This window comes from Ostrinia nubilalis, chromosome 8 (assembly GCF_963855985.1).
Source record: "Ostrinia nubilalis chromosome 8, ilOstNubi1.1, whole genome shotgun sequence".
Classification (NCBI taxonomy): domain Eukaryota; kingdom Metazoa; phylum Arthropoda; class Insecta; order Lepidoptera; family Crambidae; genus Ostrinia; species Ostrinia nubilalis.
The window spans coordinates 14,278,623-14,302,665 of NC_087095.1; the positions used below are offsets into that span (position 1 = coordinate 14,278,623).

General features: G+C 36.7%; 2 protein-coding genes across 2 annotated transcripts in view; both read left to right on the forward strand.

Annotated features, from left to right (window-relative positions):
- Positions 1–298: 298 nt before the first annotated feature.
- LOC135074261 (acid sphingomyelinase-like phosphodiesterase 3a) overlaps positions 299–24,043 on the forward strand; it is a 105,577-nt gene continuing 81,832 nt past the window's right edge. Inside the window, exon 1 of the mRNA XM_063968547.1 lies at positions 299–434. The gene's annotated coding sequence lies outside the window, so the exon portion shown is untranslated. The remainder of the gene's footprint in view (positions 435–24,043) is intronic.
- Positions 18,596–24,043, forward strand: part of LOC135074259 (uncharacterized) — a 32,548-nt gene continuing 27,100 nt past the window's right edge. The window contains exon 1 of the mRNA XM_063968546.1: positions 18,596–19,400. Within this exon, the coding sequence (XP_063824616.1) occupies positions 18,596–19,400 (805 nt within the window). The remainder of the gene's footprint in view (positions 19,401–24,043) is intronic.

Here is a 24,043-nt window from a genome sequence, read left to right on the forward strand (position 1 = left end):
ACATACAACGTTGTTAAGGATAAATTAGATTATACGTAATACGATTACACAAGCATCAAAAAGGACCAAGAAAAGGTTTAGGTCACTTTGATATACCGTTTACCTTCCATCATCCGCATGATCAAACGCTCAATTAAGCCGTCAGATGCCTCACCTTTTTCAGTGTCTAAATTATTCACATATCAAACAGGCTGTAATGCAAAAGATATGTAACTGCACCTAACACGAAGTTTCCCGAGGTGCTCCGATCTTCAGAATATTCGGATCGGCACTGCTGAAGCTCAGTGCGCCCGTGGTCTCGGTCGGGGGCGGACGTGTTAAGCCCTTTGATTTTACCGCGCGATCGTTTTGTGTCAGTGGTATAGTCGTGTCTAAAAGTGCTTGGACATGAGTGCCGTGTTTATTGGCATGCAAACCTTATAGGATAGAAACAGGTAAGTTAAAAGTAGGAGTTGACACGATTTTACTTGACTAATAATAATAAAAAAGTGTTAAAAATATTTAGTCAGAAAGTAAGTAATTTCTGATTTCAATTTACCGATTTATTTTAATCCACATATCCATTTTATTACGTTTTAAGGGCAAATGAGGAACTTCAAAACATTGCCAACTTCAATGAAAGTTTCTTGGATTTTCACAGTTGATAAACAATTATGTACCAATAAATCAAAGTATGAAAGAAGGAAAGGATAAATCCAACTCATACTATTACTACTTTCTAACTCCTGTTTCAGTATTTTTTTGAATGAAACTTTTCATAATGTTAAATAACACATTATAACGTGCGAATATTTTTGTATTCCCTTTTTTAAAACTTGGGCCACAAATTATAAAAAGAGGTTTTATATACACCTTTATGGAAGAATAGTGAATATAGTATGCGATGTACAGGATATACGATTAGTGCCAAAATTAATGGCTCGTTTGGTCGAACAGTTTTCCCATTGAGCAAGTTGCTTTAGGGAAAACTTTCCGGAATTAGTATTTATTGCTGTAATATGGGATAGTAGTAAACTCAGTTTTATAGTTAGTACTATTTGGATTTTAAATTAGGTAAGATAAATACACTGGACAGCAAAAAAGGGGCAGTTAGAAAATCTACTATATCTTCAAAAGTATCTGACCCAGACTAGCGCAGTGTACGTACTTTTAGATAAACAGATTTTCATTAAATTTTTCACTTAAACACTGTCGAAGTAATTTTTTATGTAGACCGCCCGTTTCTAATTGAAGTTGTACCTTTGATGTGTATTTAAGCTACGTTTCAATTGGATCTTAGATAGTTAAAAGCCATTGAGGATTATCGGTCAGTGAAAGGACTCACTTAAGTGTAATTGGTTTTTCTTTATTTCTTTGAATAGATAAAAAATATTTCTTTATTCATATTCATTACATAGTATAAAACAAAGTTGCTTTTCCTTCCCTTTTGCCTTTTGCCTATGTATGCTTAGATCTTTAAAACTACGCAACAGATTTTGATGCGATTTTTAAAACAGAGTGATTTAAGAGGAAGATTTAGTTAGAATACAATGACATAGCACTGCAAAACTGGGGCGGGGCGCTATTAATAATACCAATAACGTATTGTAAATTCTCCGTAACATCGCAGATCAGTTGCTTACATTATTGATCAATTTGGCTAAGACTTACAGTGGTATAAGGAAAATTAAATACGTAGGTAGGCTCTTATGAAATTAAAATCAAGGTTACTCGGCACATGAGTAGATTTACTTATTACTTAAATAAACTGATATGTACCTATTTCGCGTTCATTCTTCTGTACAGAAAACCTTTTATTTGAAGCGTGATTTTCTTGCTGAGATGCCTAATTTCAAATTCAACCCTTATCCAAATCTTAGGACAACTTGGACTCTACATTTATCACGATGCGGTCCGTGAGGCATTACATTTTTGAATAACTTGTCATTGACACGGATTACCTTTGGGAAGAAATGTATTTGAAGGTTGTTATACATTACAAAAGATGAAAATATAAGGTGGTTTAAATAAAAGCATTTTGTACTTTCTAACAGTATCACTGCATAAGCATAGTACCTATAAAACAAAGTTGCTTTCCGCTGTCTGTCCCTATGTATGCTTAGATCTTTAAAACTACGCAACGGATTTTGATGCGGTTTTTTATAATAGACTAGCTTTCCGCCCGCGGCTTCGCACGCGTGAAATTACGTTTGTCACAGATCGTCATAAATTATAGCCTATATGTTATTCTGGATTATGAACAATAATACTGTAAAGTTTCATCAAAATCCGTTCAGTGGTTTTTGAGCCTATTCATTACAAACATACAAACATACAAAAATAGGTACAAATCTTTCCTCTTTATAATATTAGTATAGATAGAGTGATTCAAGAGAAAGGTTTATATTATGTACTTAGCACCCGTGCGAAGCCGGGGAGAGTCGCTAGTTAATATTAAAATAAAAACATTGTAATCAAAAAACTTAAATAATAAAGATACCATTGAGTTAGTTATAGTAAGTGTTTGAACTTTCAGCAATTTCATAGATAAGTAATTAACAGTATTAGCATTAGGTATATTACCACTAATAACATGCGCACACTTCAGGTTGCTTGTTAAACAATTTGTCTCTATTAGGCCCATTTCTTCCTCCTCCATATTCATATAGAATCCGTCGGCTTCATCCATATTTATTTGTAACGCAATAAGAGGAAATCTCTGAATTAATTTTGTAGTTTCTGCAGTAGTTTGGGACTCTGTCTTTGTTTCGTTTGCGATTAAAGTTAATGCATTGGAACCAACATTGTGCTAATAATTACGATGTTTTGGGACTTCCACGTCATTTGCACAGCGTTGTTCTTCTGAGTGAACTGTATTAATAAATAAGAAAGGCTATTTTGTCCGTTTGTAATGATTTGCGTGGGAGTGTGTGGGTCAAATCCTACATTTACCTCTGGTGTATTAGAGAGGGTCGTGTTCCTGCAGTTTCAAATATTATATAATAACACACAAATTGGGCAAAATATGCATTTTACCAACATTATAGTTTATTTTATCCATGCTGAGATATTTTGGGAAAGAATAAATCTATGCAAGTAAAGAAGTAGGCTGTATTTAGCTAGAAATTTCGTGTATTTATCTGTTAGCCAAGTTGTTGTGTAAACACTGAAGAGTTACACAAATACTAAAATTGTAAAGTTCCGTTTTAACTTTACCCTCGTGTAGATTTCACGATAACTCGAAAAAGTTGTTCTCTACATAAAAAAAAAAATATTTTTTAGAATTGAGTATAGCTTTATAGATAAAGACACCTTTTTGGAACATCCTTACCGAAAAACCAACGTGTGTTTTATATTAACTTGACAGTGGAAATAGGCTTCAACACCAATTGAGAAGTTATTTTCTCACTGGGTCCGAAATAAATGTAAGTGTGATGAGCATTAGAATTTACGCAATGCTCTACAGTATGTTAGAAATACCCTGCCTGATTCAAAAGAGAGCGATTCTCGTGCATAATTATAAATACTGAAAAATCTGCGAAATACAATTTTAAATCTGAAAAAAAAAAACAACAACTCATGTTTACTACCTAGCTGAATTTTAATGAAAAATCGATACCAACTGTTGTCTGACTAAAAAGATATTTGAATTCAAATTTGAATTGGATATGCTTTCAATATAAAATATTTTATTTGAGCATCATATGATGTATTATGTAGGTACTCGTTTCAGTAATCAAGGTGCATGTGGATCATTAACATAGTTTATGAACTAGCTCTCCACTGCCGTATTAACTATGAAATTTCCTAAAATAATACTCGCAATATACACAAGGTTCTTCAGGATGTAACTTAGCGTGGATTATGTATAGCAGAACGGGTTATTATGGACCAAAGGACCCTTTCAGCTTATCTCTTCCAAGAATTAAGCGGTACACAAGTTATGGGCGAGGTTTCATGTACTTATCAGATAAGTACACTAAAAATGATCTTTGTTGTCTAAGGACCTTAATGCGGACCTAAGAAAATGTTTTTAATAAGACAGAATTCCGAAAATGGCCATGATAATATTATGGATGATTTTGAGGATGATTGAACCATTGTCGTAGGAAAATAATACATGATTATGCATTTCAAAGTCAAATCCTTGTCGTAAGATCAAGCATTTCAGCTCTGCATGTTGAATTAGTGGTCATCTCAAAATCGGATATAGAAGATGCGCCAGCGTTATAAACGGAGAAAAAAGTCTATCGCCTATCTATGACGATAACTGGTGCTTTTTGTATGGAGTTTGACAGATTTTTGACATTTGTCAAAGTTAAAGTTAGATGGTGCAACCCAGCCTTACTATCACAGAACTCAAATTTAAATTTAAGCGAGGACGAAATTAACCAGGAACTCATTAAATATGAAATCCAAGTAGAGTTTATTATTATCTACTTTAGATTACCATCAGATTAAACTTTACAGCAAGTTTAACAACTCGGGCTTACGGCGTAGGCTTTAGCGACAGATTTTATGGCCGCCATAGCACTCAAGCGACTCACCGGCTCATCTACGGGTCTCACTGACATTAAAACGTTTGTTTATGTGACAATGTAATGAAGGTATAGTTGTACACTGTGGCATCCTATTTAATTGAAATAAGAGCTATTTTTTAATACAAAAATATAGTCTGGTGAGCTGTGGGCTGAGTGTGAGTTTACATCAAACAAAAAATGTATGAAAATTTTAGTTTTTGAACGTTTCCCGCTAGGGGCGCTGTACAATCCGTCATACATTTAATGTCATTTTTAACGCGCTCACTAGGCCCTCGGGTAAATAAATATGAACATCGTATTTTTGGAATGAAAAGCTCTTCAATTACTGATTTGATTATGTAAAAGCACAACTTATGGGATTGTTGTCGGCTTCATAGTATGGTGTGTAAAAATACCTTAGTGTCGCAGATTCGATGCTGGTTGAGTCAGATTGGATGATGATCTCTTCTAATTTTATTCATGCATGAAAGATAATTTTTAAAATAAATATATTTTTTTGACAGATACTTCGTACTATACGAGTATCTAATACTTGGAGTAGGTACTCGAAGAGTATTTGTATTTTCTAATACAATATTTATAAATTATTCATTATATTAAAACACTAGCGGCCGCCCGCGACTTCGTACTCCTGGATCCCGTTTTACCCCCTTCATCTATCTTACGCGGTTTAGATTTTTCATATAAATGTTTTTTCCCACTAACTCCCGTTCCCGTGGGAATTTTTCAATATCCTGTTGTAACTAAGCTTTAAGTTTACTAAGGTACCTGCATGCCAAATTTCAAGCGTTTGACTTAAGCGGTTTAGATTTTTCATACAAAAGGATTTTCCCGCTAATTCCCATTCCCGTGGGAATTCCTAAGTACCTATACTATAACCTGCACAGGAGTATGAAGAATAATTTTACCAAGTTTCGTTAAAATCCGTCGAGTAGTTTTCGTTTCTATAAGGAACATACAGACAGACAGACAGACAGACAGACAGACAGACAGACAGACAGACAGACAGACAGACAGACAGACAGACAGACAGACAAAAATTTTACTGATTGCATTTTTGGCATCAGTATCGATCACTAATCACCCCCTGATAGTTATTTTGAAAGTATATTTCATGTACAGAATTGACCTCTCTACAGATTTATTATAAGTATAGATTAGAGTTATTTTATTTTCTGGTACAGTATTTATAAATTATTTATTATATTAAAACATAAAAACATCTTTCTATAATAAACCCATCAATTTATACGCGAACTTTGAAGGTGAGTCTACTATATTATTAACTTACTACCTACTTATTACTTTCACATTGACCTTTGCGTCCGAATAATAACTTCTCTATACTTTCCTTTGTTTCGCTTCGGTAATCGATACTGAACGATTTGTATCGAGTCCATTGTCATATCGATGTTATAATAGAGTCGTCAAATACACCGGTTTTGAAGCTCAATGAATTCATGGGAGCTCTATTGTCAATCATTAATAATAATAATAATAATAATAACTTTATTTGTCCAAAACACAATCGTGATGTTAAATAAGGTACATGTTAAAAATTTATGTAGTACATTGGTAGGCGAGATTGACAACTACCCTCCGCGCTAGTAATAAAACTGTGTTGCGGCAGAGTAGTGACAGCACGTCGTCCATGATAGCCACATAGCACAATCAAAACAGACAGTACACATTCGCTAGGTTTACTCGAATGTGTAATATTTATAAACAAATTAGTTATTGTGATAAAATAAAATATTGTGTCAACCAAATGATGCAGTTTATGAGCAAAAGGAATAATGATAATATAATTTAGGGTCTATGTATAGTATTTTTATCTAATTAAAATATTTGTAAGACGAAATAAATGCATATTATTTATTATATTTGAGTACGCCAAAGTAAAATACTTTTTTTTAGTATGATATTTTAATACTTAATAATATGATAACGTAATAATATACCTACCTACAAAATCGCCATTTTATATCATAGCGTACATAGAATAATTAATAAAGTTTTATATAATGTAGATAATATAAAATATATAGTCAGTAATATGCCTCATATTTTCAATAATTTCTCTGTAGCTTCATAATCTAGTTTTAATAGTAGGGTTGTTATAATTTTTTTGCATGTTATGTACGTTACATCCCGAATAGAAGTAAAAGCAGAATTAATTTTGTTATACAGCCAAGGGCCCAGATAGGGTAAAAAATCGCGTGCGAACAAAGTTTTGAATTTCGGTACCTTAAAAACAGGAGGCACACGTCTCCTTGATATAATTGTAGGTTGTGGTAAACGATGTTGGTGTAGGATCGCAGCCTTTATGAACAACTGCCTTACCGTAAGTACCTCGAATTCCTGATAAAGTTTAGCCGTAGGATAACGGAAAGGTTTAAAATGTAGAACTTTAATAACGGCCCTCTGTGCACGCTCTATGTTGATGAGATTAGATTTTTTGGCTCCGCCCCATGCCACTATACCATAGGTTAACAGTGATTGGCACAATGAGTAATATACGGTTTTGATAGTGTTTGGGTCTTTTATATGTCTAATTTTTTTAAAGATACAGATTAATTTTCGAATTCTTTTCCCGAGCGTGTCAATATGGCTTTTCCAATTGAGATTACTGTCTATAGTTATGCCCAGGTATTTTATTGATGACACCGGAGAAAGTTTCCCACAGTGACATGAAGTGCGGTCAGTACAACTATGTGCAGTTATAGAGAGATTCGTTGGTTGAGTATTGGCATAGATACTAAAAGTCATATATTTTGTCTTGTCTAAATTCAAAGTTAGAATATTGTTTTCAAGCCATTTCAAGACCATCTCAAAGCCGCTCTCACTCGATTCCCTAACCTCATCCCACGTTGATCCGTGGAACAGAAGCACAGTGTCATCAGCAAAAGATACTATGTTCGAGTTTTTTAGGACTGTTTGACTAAGATCATTCAAATATATCAAAAATAGCGTAGGACCAAGTACTGAACCTTGAGGTACGCCATAGTCAACAGTCAAATTATCACTCCGCACACCATCAATGCAGACACACTGAGTCCTCTCACGAAGATACGATTGAAATAAATTAAGCGGAATCCCTCGTACGCCCATACATTCCAATTTGCGAGTCAGGATGGGAATAGAGACAGTGTCGAACGCCTTAGCTAAATCTAGGAAAATAGCTAAACACTTATTTTTTGTGTCCAGTTTATTAACAATGTGTTTAATTACGTTTTCAATTGCATCTGTGGTTGACATCTTTTCTCTAAACCCGAATTGGTTTGGGGAAAGCAATTTGTTGGTTTCCAGGTAATTGACCAGTCTAGTGTTAATTGCTTTCTCCAATATTTTTGCTAGGGTTGGGAGAAGTGAAATCGGCCTATAGTTCTTGGCACTGTCTCTATCTCCGGACTTATGGACAGGTACAACAACTGATCTCTTAAGCAGTCTAGGAAAAGTCCCGGTAGAGAAGCATAAGTTACAGATGTGGCATATCGGTGTCGCTAGGTGTTCAGCTCCCATCTTGAAAAAGATCGATGATATCCCATCCCAGCCCGTCGATGCAGTAGACTTTAGAGTTCGAATGATTTTTATAATCTCATAATCATCGGTTGGAAGCAACATAAACGATTTCAGTGGGCTAGAAGTATCTGTGATCGAAGCAGCTAATTCGGTTTGACTTTTGTTCAATTTTGAGATTATTTTATCAGCAAGGGTCCTTCCAACATTTCTAAAGTATCCATTTACGTGATTAACCGAGTCTAAAGGGGTCCCCTCTATAGATAGCAATTCTTTGGGAGACTTTGTGTCACTAACAGTGTTAGTGTTAGTGTCATTGTCTCTATAAGGTCGTAGTACCTACCTAGATGAGCGAAATATTAAAATAATTGTGAGTTGTTATGTTGCCCTTTGCTTAAACTAAGGCTGATTTCCACCAACTTAGTTTAACCGTGACTATTACATTATCCGGTATTTTTGTATGGAGTTTTAAATATTTTTGACGTTTGTTAAAGTTAAAGTAAGTTGTCAAACGTTACGGGAACAAATAAACTAATCAACCTGTTTTATATCTATGTCATTTTGTCTTGCAATTAAATTCTAACCCAAGGGCTTGCTTAAGTGAAGCAGAAAAAAAGTGTGTCCACGCGCACTGTGCGACCTTATAATAATGTTTGTGAATACGGGCGTAAGTCTAAAATTTAAAGACGATAGTGCCTGAATATAATCAAATAGCATACTTTAAGAGACACAAAATTTCTAGTAAATATCAGATACTCATGATAGAGTAGAGTCTACTGCACTCAGCACCGCACGAAACTAAATTTTGGTTGTAAAATCGCATCTATTGCTATAACATAAAGTAGCATAATACCTTTACGCCGTCCACCGCGCCGATGTCAAAACTCAGATAATGCTGAAAAATAATGTTTATTTTGAAGCCGATCGAAACTATGGTTGTAAATATAGATCGTCAAGCGAGATATGTGACCAAACAGCTTTTATGGTGGTTTTTGAATTTTGTGGGAAATTCGTTGTTTTCGCTTTTGGATCTTAGGTTATTCTTCCGATAAGAAAGGTGCTTTCTAAGCTGCTTTGCAAGTTATGACATTAGATTTAGCCCGTCAGATAGGTACTAACATTTTACCGCACTTGTTTATGAATCTAAAGCGTACCTACCTATTGTTATATTCATACTTACATAAATAATAAATTCGTACATAAATGATACATTCGTTCCGTTCGTTTCAGCTGAATGACGTCCACTGCTGGACAAAAGCCTCCCCCAATGATTTTGATAAAGACCGCTTCTGCGCCGCCTGTATCCAGGCACCTCCCGCGACCTTCACCAGATGTTCGGTCCACCTAGTGGGAGGCTGCCCACACTACGTCTTCCGGCTCGTGGTCACCACTTGAGAACTTTTCTTGAACACTTTCCTGGACAGTGAACTGCTATAGCCGTCATAACAATTAAACTTCTATTGTGTCTGGGTTACTGTCCGGGAAAGTGTTAATTAGAGATACCCTCTAATAAATTGGAGGGAGTCGGTCTCCTGCAATGGAGACGAAACATGACTGATAATGATGATGATGACAAATAGTAAAAATCTGTCAAACTCCATACAATAAACACCGGTTATCGTTAAAGTTACGGTCAAAGTTCAGTGGTGCAACTCAGCCTTAGTAAATATAATAAATAATCATCTCTATAATTCGTTCGTTCGTTCCTTTCAGCGGAAAGACGTCCACTTCTGGACAAAGGCCTATAAGTCGTAAAAACACCGTTTAAATAACAAAAATAGCAAAATTTTCAGAGATTCACAACGTGTAAAATCGTGTAGAGTCGAGTTATATCCCTTTTCACTGGGGGTACAGAATTATGTGAAATTTTGAGACCTTATCACATTGTGTAAAACAAAGTCTAAATGTGTGACATAAACCGTTTTATGCGACTGTGAAACAGTGGCTTGTTCCCGTTTAATGTCCACAACGAGAGTCAGGACGTTTATGGCGTTTCACCTTCGTGTTGAGTCCAGTTCATTCTTACATAAACAAAAGTCTTAAGAATGTGCTTATCTGGAACTGCGAAATGCATTGAGGTTCAATCATGATTTGTTGGTATTTTGGTGAAGTTTAAACAGTTTTTGGTTAGCTCAACACCAAAAGTTTAAAGCAAGAAGTTTTGGTTACGTTTTGAAGCTTATTAAAAGACGTTCCTAAAATACACTAAATGAACTTTTGTTTCTGAGCTACTTCGTGGAAGACTATCTTAAATATTAGGAGTAAATAAATTTAAGCGCCCTTTGAAGGTACTTTTGTAGGTAATTAATGTTTTGTCGCATACCTACCTCTAGACTAGGGAGGCAATTGTGTCAATCTTAAAGTAAACTTGGATGTAAAGTAATTTTATAATCATAATCCATTCTACAATCCATAGCCTGAATAAGAAACATGATTTTGCGCTTTACTAGATAGTCGAGCTTATTGCATTATGGTTTATTACATAGTAGAAAACCTGTAATCATGATAATATGTCCAATTCGAAAATAAAAAGCTACTGATTCATATTCATATTCATTTATTCACTTCGCAATGTTACAGAAGTTCCAAAAATAAGCTAGACATACCTACTGATAATAAGCTATTTCAAACAACATTAGTGTTATAGCGCATCGCAGGTAGCCTATTGTTCGTATAACCTGAACCATGGCAATATTTATGACCAGAGTAAAATTCCTCCATTCCGATTTTATTGCCGATCGTCACCTCTGTGCGGTTCCTGGACATAAAGTAAGTTTAACGGTGTGTGCCCAGGCAAGAACAGCTTGCTTTCCATTTTAATCGGTTCAAAGTCAAAGTCAAAGTCAAAATTTCTTTATTTGTTTGGACTAATAAATAGTTCTTACAAGTTCGCAGTAAATCTTGCCTATAACCATTTTAGAATTAAAGATCGGGACGTTTTAGTCTTCGTTTGTGAGGTCCTTGGAGTTAGATCTTTCAGTCAATGAAGACAATAGGTTTTTGTTAAAAACAAAAATTCATCATCATCATCATCTGCGACGTCCACTGCTGAACATAGGCCTCCTGCAATGCTTTCCCATAAACCTTGCTGCCCCATCGGCCGTCAGTTTTGCGTACCTCAGCTTGCTAATTCATCTGCTAACAAAAATTACACGTTGCTTATACACAGCGTGCAGTCTGAGCCAGGTTAACCCTGCTTTAACACTAACAGTGGCTCATTCAAGCTACAGGCTAAAAATGTTTACCACTGTGGCAGTCTGTGAGGGACAATTATTATTGTCAAATCACAGTGAACACTAAGCACTTACTATAGGAACCTACGAGTATATCGTGAGCTTTTAGCTACTCAATTATTAAGGTATTTTTCTAAAACTACCATAACACTGCCAGTTGCCAAGCTAAAACATTTACCAATTGCTTAATTACACCAAAACTTTGTTAATGTTCAATATCTCGGTCATGACATACCAAGCAACATGCTTATTTGTCACTAATTAATGTACGAAGTTACTTGACAACTTGACTGTGTGAGCATTGTGTCAACTTCAACTCGCAAGTTGACTGAATTAATTTTAATTGATTTCCATTATTGAGTTTGTCAGATAATTTTCTCATTTAAACTTTGAAATAAGACTTTCTGAAATGTTAATGAGATGCTTTTGTTTGTTTCACCTTGAATTTTGTTATTTTGGATCTATTAAACGAGTTTACCGAAGTATCTTTAGCAATTGTCCCAGAATACTTTACTCTTTATAGAATTCGAAATTAACTTCATCAACTAGCCACGAGAATGTATTGTCACAGCGCTATATCGAAATTGAAATCTTTACCTATTTATTTCTTCAGATACTAACAACCGTATACACAAACGATGCTTGCTTATGTTAAGCAGCAAATCGAACGTACAGCGTTGAATAGAGCTTTGTGATTGGTTCGTGTGTGACCCTGTGCGTCCACGTGCACTGTGAGACCTCATAGTAATGTTTGGGAATACGGGCGTTAATACAATTAGCAAAAAAATATGTTTACAGTCTGAAATGAATCGTAATATAAATTGTTTATGCATGTTGTTTGTTCGACTTTAAAACTTTTGTGATAACGTTGGTGTGTCTAGAAAATACCGCTACTTAAAACAAGTCCAAACATTTTCCTTATTCGCCTCCGTAATTTGTTGTGGACGAGGAATCTGGTATGCATTTAATTTTGTGTACTTTAAAATTCACGGACATTTTCTGTGTCTTTTTAAAAGAACACGTACAGATACCGTCACGTCACATTAGGCTAAGAAAAATGTATTCCTATTTAAATCTAATGTTGGTGTTAATATACCTATATACAACAGAGTAATTAGGTTCATGACATTTTTACAGATTTTGATGGGTATATGATAATCGTTTGTAAATATGATATTCTATTGTTTTATCTAATTCAAGATAATTTAGAGATTTAAAAAGTAAATGAAGTTTGCGCACTGCGCCATTTTTAAATTACGACAAATTATAGGAGTAGGTAAGTATTAATTGTAACAGTGTAACATATTCTGTAAGCTATTTTAAAATAACAACTGCACAGTGTTAAGTTTTTTTAGATAACCACTACTGCTGAGCAGCTTGCCCAATGTAGTATAGAAGTTTTTAATATCCCAACGGCTGCCGACCACCATCTAAGTATATCTAAATTGTATCCATCCCTTTTGATGGAAACTTTACGAGGATCACCAAATCTAGTTAGTATTTTACGGCTCCATTAAACATAAACTAGAGTGACCATTAATATGAAGAAAACGGTACCAAACTTCGATGAGCAAAACCTGTAACTTCACACAATTAATGGAACGCTTGATGTCTTTGGAAGTCGTTATCGTAAAAATTAATAAGCCCTACCTTCAGGGCTGTTAATATTTTGTGCGGTAATCCAAGTTTCCCCACCGTTCGCCACCAGAGGGCGGTTAATTGAAGTGACTATAACAGCACTTTCACATTTAAGTGACTTTAGTAGCGCGACAAACGCACGAAACATACTGCTGATATTATCTTCATACCATACAACTATATCGATTTATGAGACCGAATCAGAAATGAAGAGATCCATAGGAAAACCAAGGTGACAGACATAGCCCGCAGAATTGCTAAAATCAAGTGGCAGTGAGCGGGGCACATAGCTCGTCTCGGCCTTTGGGGCAGAAAAGTTCTCAAGTAGCGACCACGGGCCGAAAGACGTACTTAGCATAGGCAGGCCACCCACTCCACGATCTGGTGAATGTCGCGGGAGGTTCGAGGATGCGGGTGGCGCAAAACCTGTCGATATGAAAATCCTTAAGAGAGGTCACGAGCGGCGCAGAACCTCCTCATTTGGTCATTTGGTTAACCTTCGTATACCCGCGCGAAAAAGCATTACACATATACCCGCGCACGGTCTCTCAGACCGAAAGTTGAGCTCGTGTTTTATAGTATAATTTTGTACTGTATTGTACTATAATTTGTTTTAAATTATACGTTAAGGTTATAATTGCATAAAAAAATTAAAACCAATGTTACATTTATAGATATTTTGGTTTAATCAGCCTCTTAAATCAGACTTAAAATTCAAACAAAATTATACATCTCCTAAATTTAATAACAAAAAAAAACTTTTTTTCTTTTGATGCCTAAAAAATTACTATAAAATACAATAAATGGAAGTATCCTTAGTAATATAATAGAACAAAACAGCATTAATCACCAGTGGTTTCAGTGGAATAATATCCGAAACATACCATAACTGCATGTTCGTATGATGACAAAAATACTTTTTGCATCTGACAAATCACCCTCCTGCTAAGAATCTGTGTTGTTCTCCTGCACTTCTAAATCATCCTCCACCTCATCACTGTCACTCTGGTCATCATAGTTGGAGTCCGAATCTTCACATTCTAACAGCGCCCTTGTCCTTTCTTCGTTCATTATGACGACAAAAATGGCTAAAACAAATTAATAATAATAAAATACAGTAATACTTAATTTATATGAAACGCCACTAAAATATGACAATACATTTTATTGAGTAATATTGTAAAATAAAATAATAGTAACATACCTGAAGTAGATACACGTATACCCGCGTCGGTCTCACAGACCGAATAACAGCAAAAAGTGACACATGTACACTTGGCAGCAGCGATCGCCCAACACTAAACAATGGCAGGCCACAAATCATGAAGCTACTAAAAACCGCAAAGTCATAGAGTTATTACTTTTTGAAAAAACTTCGATTTATTAGTTCGTCGGTCTGAGAGACCAACGCGCGGGTATAGGAAGGTTAAAACGAGATACGACAAGAGCAGTATTTTTATAATATGAAGGCAGGTATCCGCTACTGTCGCGCTGCTGTCGCGCTCCTGTCGCCTTGATGTGAAAGTGGTCTAAATGACGAGCGTATTTTTTTTTAGTAATACCCATAACATCTCACTTAGCATGTAATTTTTATCGACCCAAAATTCTACAGTGTTAAACTGGGCTTATAATTACATAATCTTGATTTGAAATTCGGGTAAACAAACCTTAATCAGATTATTATAATACGGTTTGCTTAAGTAGGATTCGGTTTGATATTTATTCTAATTTACATAAGTTAGTTACTTTACTCGCAATCGAATTACATTAAGTTACTCATGTAAATAAGATGCCTAAATTAATTATTGAAAGCCATTCATTCACAAGTTCTGGAGTCGTGGCCACTTACCGAAAAGCGCAGCGTAGGACGTCCACCCACAAGGTGGACCGACGACCTAATTATGGTAGCAGGAAGGCGCTACCAACCGATCATTATGGAAATCATTGGGGGAGGCCTATATTCAGCAGTGGACGTTCTTTGGCTAATATGATGATGATGATGATGATGATGATGATGATGATGATGATGATTCATACACAATAACTTACGGTTGGTTTTTCTATAATAAACAATGATCCAATATGACCTTTTAATTAACAAAGATGAATGATTGTTCCTTTTTTGTTTTGTTACAAACCTCGTGCTCTATCATGATCAACCGCTTAATTGGTATTTTAATTTAAAACAATTAATAATTTAAGCCAATTTACGAGTAGATGGCAATTTTAGAATTATAGTCTGTAAAAATAAGCTTGCATTTAGACATTTATTTATACGAAGCCTTGAGCTAGTGGGTTAAATACCAAACGCCATATGAAAGTTCGAACTCCACTGAGAAAATCAATGACGAGAGCTATTTTTTGACTCGTCTAAAATATCATTCGATTACTATTATGATAAACAAATTATTTACCTGATAATAATAATTATTATTATGTATGTTAACCTCTCTTGGTAAGCCAACTAACTATGCTTGTGTTGGAGTTTACCACAATCCAGTGGTTGACGGGGTTCGAACTGGGATGACCTCAGACCAGCAGTCGGAATCTAAACCATACTGTTTTGATTACCTCATTTCTATAGATTGCTATACTAGTTGGCGACAAGTTTTATTTGTGACTGGCGGCCACCCGCGACTTCGTACGCGTGGATCTCGTTTTACCCCCTTCATCTATCTTACGCGGTTTAGATTTTTTCATACAAATGTTTTTTCCCGCTAACTCCCGTTCCCGTGGGAATTTTGCAATATACTGTTGTAACTAAGCTTTAAGTTTACTAAGGTACCTGCATGCCAAATTTCAAGCGTCTAACTTAAGCGGTTTAGATTTTTCATACAAAAGGATTTTCCCGCTAATTCCCGTTCCCGTGGGAATTCCTAAGTATAACCTGCTCAGGAGTATGAAGAATAATTGTACCAAGTTTCTATAAGGAACATACAGACAGACAGACAGACAGACAAAAATTTTACTGATTGCATTTTTGGCATCAGTATCGATCACTTATCACCCCCTGATAGTTATTTTGAAAATATTCTTCATGTACAGAATTGACCTCTCTACAGATTTACCTATTATAACCTTTAACCGACGACGTGCGGTCTCACAGACCGCTCCGGTTTTTGAAATTTCTGGATTGAAATGTTCTACTTACTCCCGTGTCCCGAGCGTCTCAGTACCTTCGAGTTTAGTTGCCCATACGCGATTACAGGTAGTGGTTACATCGATAAGGGCAGTTTTGATAAGACATTTCGATTTAAAGTTCAACAGCGGTCTGTGGGACCGCACGTCGCAGACTACGTGACTTTTTTGTACCATACTAAAACATGCGTTTTTGTTTTAGACGACTCATTTTTTGTAAAATTGATGGATCCTGGGCCACCACAACCTAGCAAAAGACATTTCCTAATGATATATTGATATTAGGACTTATTATTATGTAAAAGATGGTAGTCTGTAAAAAAATACCGCGAAACGGGTGGTAAAGCAAACAGTGACATCTATTCTAGGCTCTGACATGCCAATTCAGCCTGATGTCATTGCACCAGCTGCAAAAAGGACGTACATTTTAGTCCACCTAAATTGAAAACGAAATTATCTTACAGGTGTTACCTATGCATTCCGAAAATGCTTGGCATGCGGTAAAAAATAATGTCCTGATTGTGCCTAATGTTTACCCTACGTCAAAATTTTTTTGTGCATGTGATGTACGTGTCATTTATTTTTATTTTATTAATTATGTTCACTATATTTAGGAAGGAGTAAAGTTTTTCTTGCTTTGATTAAAATTTACAAGTTATATAGGTATTATGGAGCTCTAGTGTAATTTCAATGAAATTAAGGGTCAAAAAAGTTTTAGCCATATTTAAATAAATAATATACATTGATTCCTCACAAATTATACGTATGTTTATTTGTAATACTATAATGTTCTCAAAAAATATAAAACCAATATACTTTTATACAAAAAATGATTACTTTTTGAGTAAACAGTATAGCGGTCCCACAGACCGCACGTCGCAGACGGCGTGACAAAAAAATCACGTCGTCGGTTAAAGGATAAGTATAGATATATGTATCGTTATACGTAATTCAATATGAGAACTTCCCAATCAATTACTATAATAAGTTTCGCCACGAAAAGGGTAACTACACCGCTAACCGCTCCAACAACGGAACCTTAACACTTTCAATACATCCAACTTTAGTCATTAACGGAAACTTATAGCTATTATTATTATACGAATATTACTTCACCGCGTCTTATCACGATCCGAAATCCATTTCGCGGAACTTTTAATCGAATTTCAGTAACAATACGTCAAAGTGGCGAGTAATTTTCGGTATGGTTTGGAGTTGCGACGTTGTTGGGCGAAGTAGAAGTATGTATGCTCAGTTGTGTAGAAAAATGTCGTATACACGTGCCTACGGCGACGAACCATTCTAGCGACTGCTTTAAAATGTAGGTCTGTAAGAAAGCCGCCTGAAAGTGGAGGTTACGGTTGTTATAAAATTATCACTTCACGGGATTTATTGCAACAATTTCTATTTTAACGGTAAATAAAATATTTACCCTCCCGACGTTTCGGCTCGGTTGCACGAGTCATGGTCGCGGGCAGACTGAAGAGCAATATCTATTTTATTTACCGTTAAAATAGATATTGTTGCAATAAATCCCGTGAAGTGATAATTTTATAGTAAAAATGCAACATAATAGTTTAAAATGTTACGGTTGTTTTTTTAAAGCGTTTTATATTATTTTGATGTGACGTTGATTTATTTAAATTTCTTATCATTACGCTACCCTGATCCAATAGTTATAGAGTTAAACTCTCTTAATGAGGAGATTTTGTAACAGATTTCATTGAGTAGGTAATGTCAAAATCGATCGATTGGTAGCGGCCTGCGTTCAATTCTTCCCTGCTACCTTTACGATGTCGGCGGTCCACCTTGTAGGTGGACGTCTCACGCTGCGTTTTCCGGTACGCGGCCTCCATTCCAGAACCTTGCTGCCCCATCGGCCGTCAGTTCTGCGTACTATGTGCCCTGCCCAGTGCCACTTCAGCTTGCTAATCCGTACCAATCGATCAACGTGAAAAGCATTGGGGGAGGCCTATGTTCAGCTGTGGACGTCCTATGGCTGAAATTATTATGATGATGATGAATGTCAAAATGGTATATTCGTTACTACACTGACTCTAGGGCCGTAATTTCTGTAGCTAACCCACATCATCGATTCCTCCGCCTACCGTGGTCCGGAGCGGTCGTGCGCGGGACCTGTGCTTCTCTAATTCACAAAGTGTTGAAGTCTATTTTTCTGATTGGCTGTGAGTGCGAATTTCAATTCCTTGTTACTCTTGAGACGTTTAAGTTCAAAGACTCCTCCCTCTGGGCGGTCCTAGAGCTGGATGGTGATATTCTCTCGGCTTGGCTCTGACTGGGATTCGAACCGGCATCCGACGGCACCCGAGTCGCCGCGCTAACCACGAAACCAATCGAGCTTGACGTCACGCGCCGAAACTACGCATAGTTCTACTTCATTGACTCCGGGGCCCCGTAGTCGTCTACGACGTGCTACAACAACAGAGTGCTACGACATCACAGCGCTACGGATAAACAGTGCTTTGGCTGCTAAGAACATCGCTGCTACGAACAGATAAGCAAATTAACCCTTATTTCCTACTCATTATGCACAAATTACAACGGACTCCACCGGCCTCGCCATTGCTGGCAACTTCACAATCTCAATCGGAGCCGGACTTAGCGACTTGTGAGGAAGTGGAAGGTACATCCAACGTAACTTCACGCACTAAACGCCCCAGAATGGACGCCTCGCCCCCGATTGCGGACTTTGGACGGCAGCCATTAGCACGTCAAGACCTAGATGATTTTAAAAAAGACATAATGATGATGCTTAGCTCCTGGAGGTCGGAACAGGTGGCCTCCATGGCGAGGCTAACCGAGGACGTCGCTCACGTGAAAAAACAGTGCTCTGAAATCCATAAAACAAATTCAGAAATTGAATCCTCGATCTCTTCAATGAAGACACAGTTCGAAGATATCGAATGTAAAATCAAGAAATTGGACCTTGAGAAAAATGAAACCAAAGAACATATTGTCTCCTTGGGTAACCAACTGAACGAACTACAACAGCTGTCGAGATCTTCATCCATTGAGATTCGCAATGTGCCTAACAAAGAAAAAGAAACGGAATTTGAACTTATTCAAATAATTCAAAAATTAGGCTCTATCTTGGATGTTAAGATTCAAGACCAAGACATTCGAGACGTCTACCGCAGACCTGGGAAGCCTGGGACACCAAGATCGATAGTTGCCGAATTTACTTCCGTTCAAGTCAAGGACAACATCCTCAGTTCCGCTCGGCGATGGAATAAGAGCAGAAAAGGATCGGACAGACTTAACCATGGACAAATCAGAGGAAATGGTGACTTACAACCGATCTATGTGGACGAGCACTTACCATTCTCTACCCGTAAATTGTTTTTTCAGGCCCGTGAATTTGCCAAGAAACATAATTATTCCTTTTGTTGGACATCACGGGGTCGAGTGCTCCTCCGCAAAGATCCAAGCTCTTCATATGTCCATATCAAAACTGAGAATTGTCTGCATGACTTGCTTAAGGATGATAATTAGATATACATTTTTATTTAGGACAATGTTAAGTAAAATATATCAAATTGTTAATAGTAAATACAGCCAAACAATTTCACGAAGTCACATTTCACACAAACTGCACACATACACAACATGCACACATTTTACACAAAATCCATCGCCTCAACTAGCCCCTACATATGTGATTACATTTGTTACTTATCAGATCATATTTTTTATAAACCAGCCGATGCTAACCAACTTTTATAAATCAAGAAAATCAATAATCCCGACATTGAAGGAGATCGCTATAGTATACTATATCTTACTCACTCTAGTAGTAGGCACTATGCCTGCTGCTCTTTTTTATAACCCAGTTGACCAAAGAAAATGGCCTCCATAGAAAACATTGTTACTGACATTGATAACATCAATGTCACTCAGCTATACTATTGCACCCCTGAGAAATGTAAGGATTATATATCTACAGATGGCTCAAGACTCACAATAATCCACCTCAATATTAGAAGCATCGGTAAAAACTTCGACAACTTTTTGGCTACTATGACGACAACCACCTTAGATTATGATATAATTGAGAATGTTACTAGGTATGCAAAATCACTTGAAACCTATGTTACAGTTAGGCTTTTACATTTACAAATACATTAGTTTTTATTTCATTCAAAAATACCCAGTAGTTATGATTTTATAGGCATTCAAAGTTCGCTTAAATATTGAGTCCCGCCGACGGTCACGTGACCCCGCGTGACGTACATTCACAGTGTCCGCTCACTAGAAAACGGATATAAACATACTTAAATACATTTTTTTTTGTAAATACAAACTTATTATACATATTAACACCCAGACCCATCACAGAAATTAAAATTGAACCAAACCCAAACTTGATGCGATTGTGTCGTTTTATTGCGAATTACCTTCCAGCTCCATCATTAGACCCTGATTACTATAAACAATTAAAGTACTCATCAATACAAAACGAACGAGCCCAAACTCGATGGATTTAAGTCGTTTTATTATAGAGTTCCTATGGCCACCTTCCAGCTTCATCATCAGATCAGCTCCATGTCATCATAATATTGCATGGTCATCCAAATCACATGTGTTTGCGAAATTTCAGCTTAATCGGTAGCCTGGAAGTGGGTCTTAATTCAGCTTGCAAGATTCCACCCATACAAATATGAGCCAGTCACTGTAATATGACGTCACGCGCATAAAATGGCGGGCCGGCCGCCGCCCGCACTTTTAAAATTCAATATCTTGGAAACTAATTGACGTATCGAAATAATTCTTTCACGTGTATTTTTTATTTTTAACAGAGAATACAGAAAGCTAAAAAACAAAATTAGTGAACATTCTTCATTGTTTTGACGGAATGTTGGCTTCAACGTAATCCTTCTCTTCCGCACCTTGATGGCTACTCGGTTCACTCTTCCAGCAAGAATCCTATACAAAATGATGGCGTTGTTCTCTACATAAAAACTTCTATTAAGTGCTGTGTTACCGAACCTTTAATAATGGATGCAAATTCTTTGATATGTCAATTCGGAAGAACCTCCATCATAGCTATTTATCGTTCTCCTTCATATGACAAACTGGACAGATTTCTTAATAGTCTTGAAAATACTATATAATCTACTTCTTCTGAGAATGTAATTATTATGGGAGATATTAATATTGATATTAAGCAAGGAAATGTACATCCCGATTCTGATGATTATTTGAATTTAATGGCATCTTCAGGTCTCTTCCCAGCACATCTACTCCCTACTAGAGATGGTAACTGTTTAGACCATATAATGCTCAAAACTAAACTGACTTCCACAGTGGCTGTTATACAGACCGAGATCACCGATCATTACCCTATACTTCTGTCGCTTAATTTAAAAAATAACCCTAATGAACGGTCATCTAACACAAACTTTAATATTAATTATGATCGTATTAAAACAGAACTTGACAATACTAACTTCGATCGCATACTTAGAGAAACCAATCCAGAAGTGGCTTCGACCAACCTTGTCTCATTAATAAATGCAGTAGTTAACAAACACAAGGTTGCTAGATCCATCCCGAGAAAGTCTAAAATTACTAAACCCTGGATCACGCCGGGATTACTTCGCTGTATTCGCAACCGGGACTCAATGCATCAAAAATTACGAAAAGATCAAGAAAATGACATCTTAAAAACTACATACAATAGATATCGGAACTTTTGTAAATCTTTATTGAAAAAAGTAAAAATCTCTTATGAAAAAATCCAGTTTGAAAAGGCAAAAAATAATCCCAAACATTTATGGAACGTTGTCAAAACAATTACCCATACAAAGCGCTTACATAAATCGCCCGAAGAGTTGATTCAGTATGCTGGTGATACTAAGGCATCAATTGATCATGTGAATGAATTCTTTGTCAATGTTGGGAAAAAGTTGGCATCTAAATTCCCTGTTGCTTCTCTGCCACTAAACCCGAATCACATAAGCACAAAAAACACTTCGTTGAATTCCTTTATTATACTCCCTATCCATGAGTCAGAAGTGGAAAGACTGATTCTGAATCTCCGATCAGATTGTGCTGTTGGTTGGGATGACATCCCCGCTCGAGTGATCAAACAGTCCTGTCATCGCCTTGTAAGCCCACTAACCCACATTTTCAACCTGTGCATCTCCCAAGGAGTATTCCCTGCGGTTTTTAAGAGGGCTGTAGTCCACCCAATTCACAAGGGAGGTGACAGAGACCTTGTCACAAACTACCGGCCTATCTCAGTCCTCACTGCCTTATCGAAGATTTTTGAGCGTTATCTGAACTCATCACTAAAAAACTACCTCCACTGCCATGGGATCTTATCAGATAACCAATTTGGATTTCGTAATGACAAATCGTCCGAAGATGCTGTGTTGAAATTAACGGAAACCCTTGTCACCAATGTAGACAATAAAAGAAAATGCTATGGCATATTTCTAGACCTGTCAAAGGCTTTCGACACTGTTTCTGTTCCAATTCTTTTATCCAAACTCGAATCGATCGGTATCCGCGGCGTTCCTCTTGATATCTTTGCCAGCTACCTCTCCGACCGCACTCAGTGTGTGAAAATAGGGTCTTTAGTCAGTAAAGAAGAACGTATCTCTTACGGAGTCCCACAGGGTAGCATTCTGGGACCCACATTGTTCCTCATTTACATAAATGAGCTTTGTAACATGTCACTCAACAACTGCAGCATATTTACATATGCGGACGATACCGCTCTACTTGTTCATGGAGATTGCTGGTTAACGGCCAAAGCAAATGCTATAAATGCAATTCGTTCCGTAATGAAGTGGCTGGCCGATAATCTTCTCACTCTTAATTTGACAAAAACGCAACTCATTCGCTTCGATATCGCCAGAGCTACAAATCATGACCCTGAATCGGACCGCTTGGTTGTCCATACTTGTCAGGACGATGATCAGAGTTCATGTGATTGTGCGCCTCTGGAGTCGGTAAAGAGCGTTAAATACCTGGGAGTTCATGTTGACGCGAGACTCGACTGGCATGTTCAAATTAAAACTGTCAAGGAAAGAACTCGTAAACTTATTTACATTTTTAAGAATCTTAGAAACTCGGCCGATCTAAGTACACTTTTTACGGTATATTTTGGATTATGCCAGTCGGTCATCTCTTATTGCATCCCTGTATGGGGTGGTGCCGATAAGACGGCTATGATAAAACTAGAGCGTGCTCAGCGCGCTGTTCTTAAGGTTATGACCAGAAAGCGACGAATATACCCAACCGCTGAACTGTATAACGAGTGTCAAGTTCTCACTGTCAGGCAACTTGCGGTCTTCCGTTCGGTCCTCCGCAAGCACATTTCGCTACCGTTTGACCCTCAAATTGCGACTAGGCGTAGAGGGGCAATGAGAGCTTGCCCTCTGACCAAATGTCGCACTGGTTGGGCTAAAAGACAATATAGTGCACTAAGTGCCAAATTATATAACAAACTTAATAACACCTTACATATATATTTATACAACAAATTTGAAGTTAAACGAATAGTCCTAAAGTTCCTTCTTACAATAAATTATAAAGAAACCGAAAGCTTGCTAAACAACTAACATAGGCGAAATCACATCTAACACACTCACATCCCACTATACACATTCACTACACTCAACACTTACACTCCACATTACACACCCACAGCTCCTGTGCTCGTTTGCACCACAAACATAAATTTATTATTTTAGCTTATTAAGTACTTATTGTCCGTTAACCTTAATAATTGTAAACTTACTTTAAACTTCCTTTGATTCACTTAACTTACATTACTTTCTTCACCCTGGAGGAATCACTGTCATCTAAGATACAGGTTTAATCCTAGTTTAGTTGGCAGGGACATACTTAAGATTAACACGATTGTCAATCGTAGTTTAAGTAATTAATACATTGTACAATATTGTAAATCGTCATCTTCTTGGTTATTAAATAAATTATTATTATTATGTTTGTACGCTTTGGAGC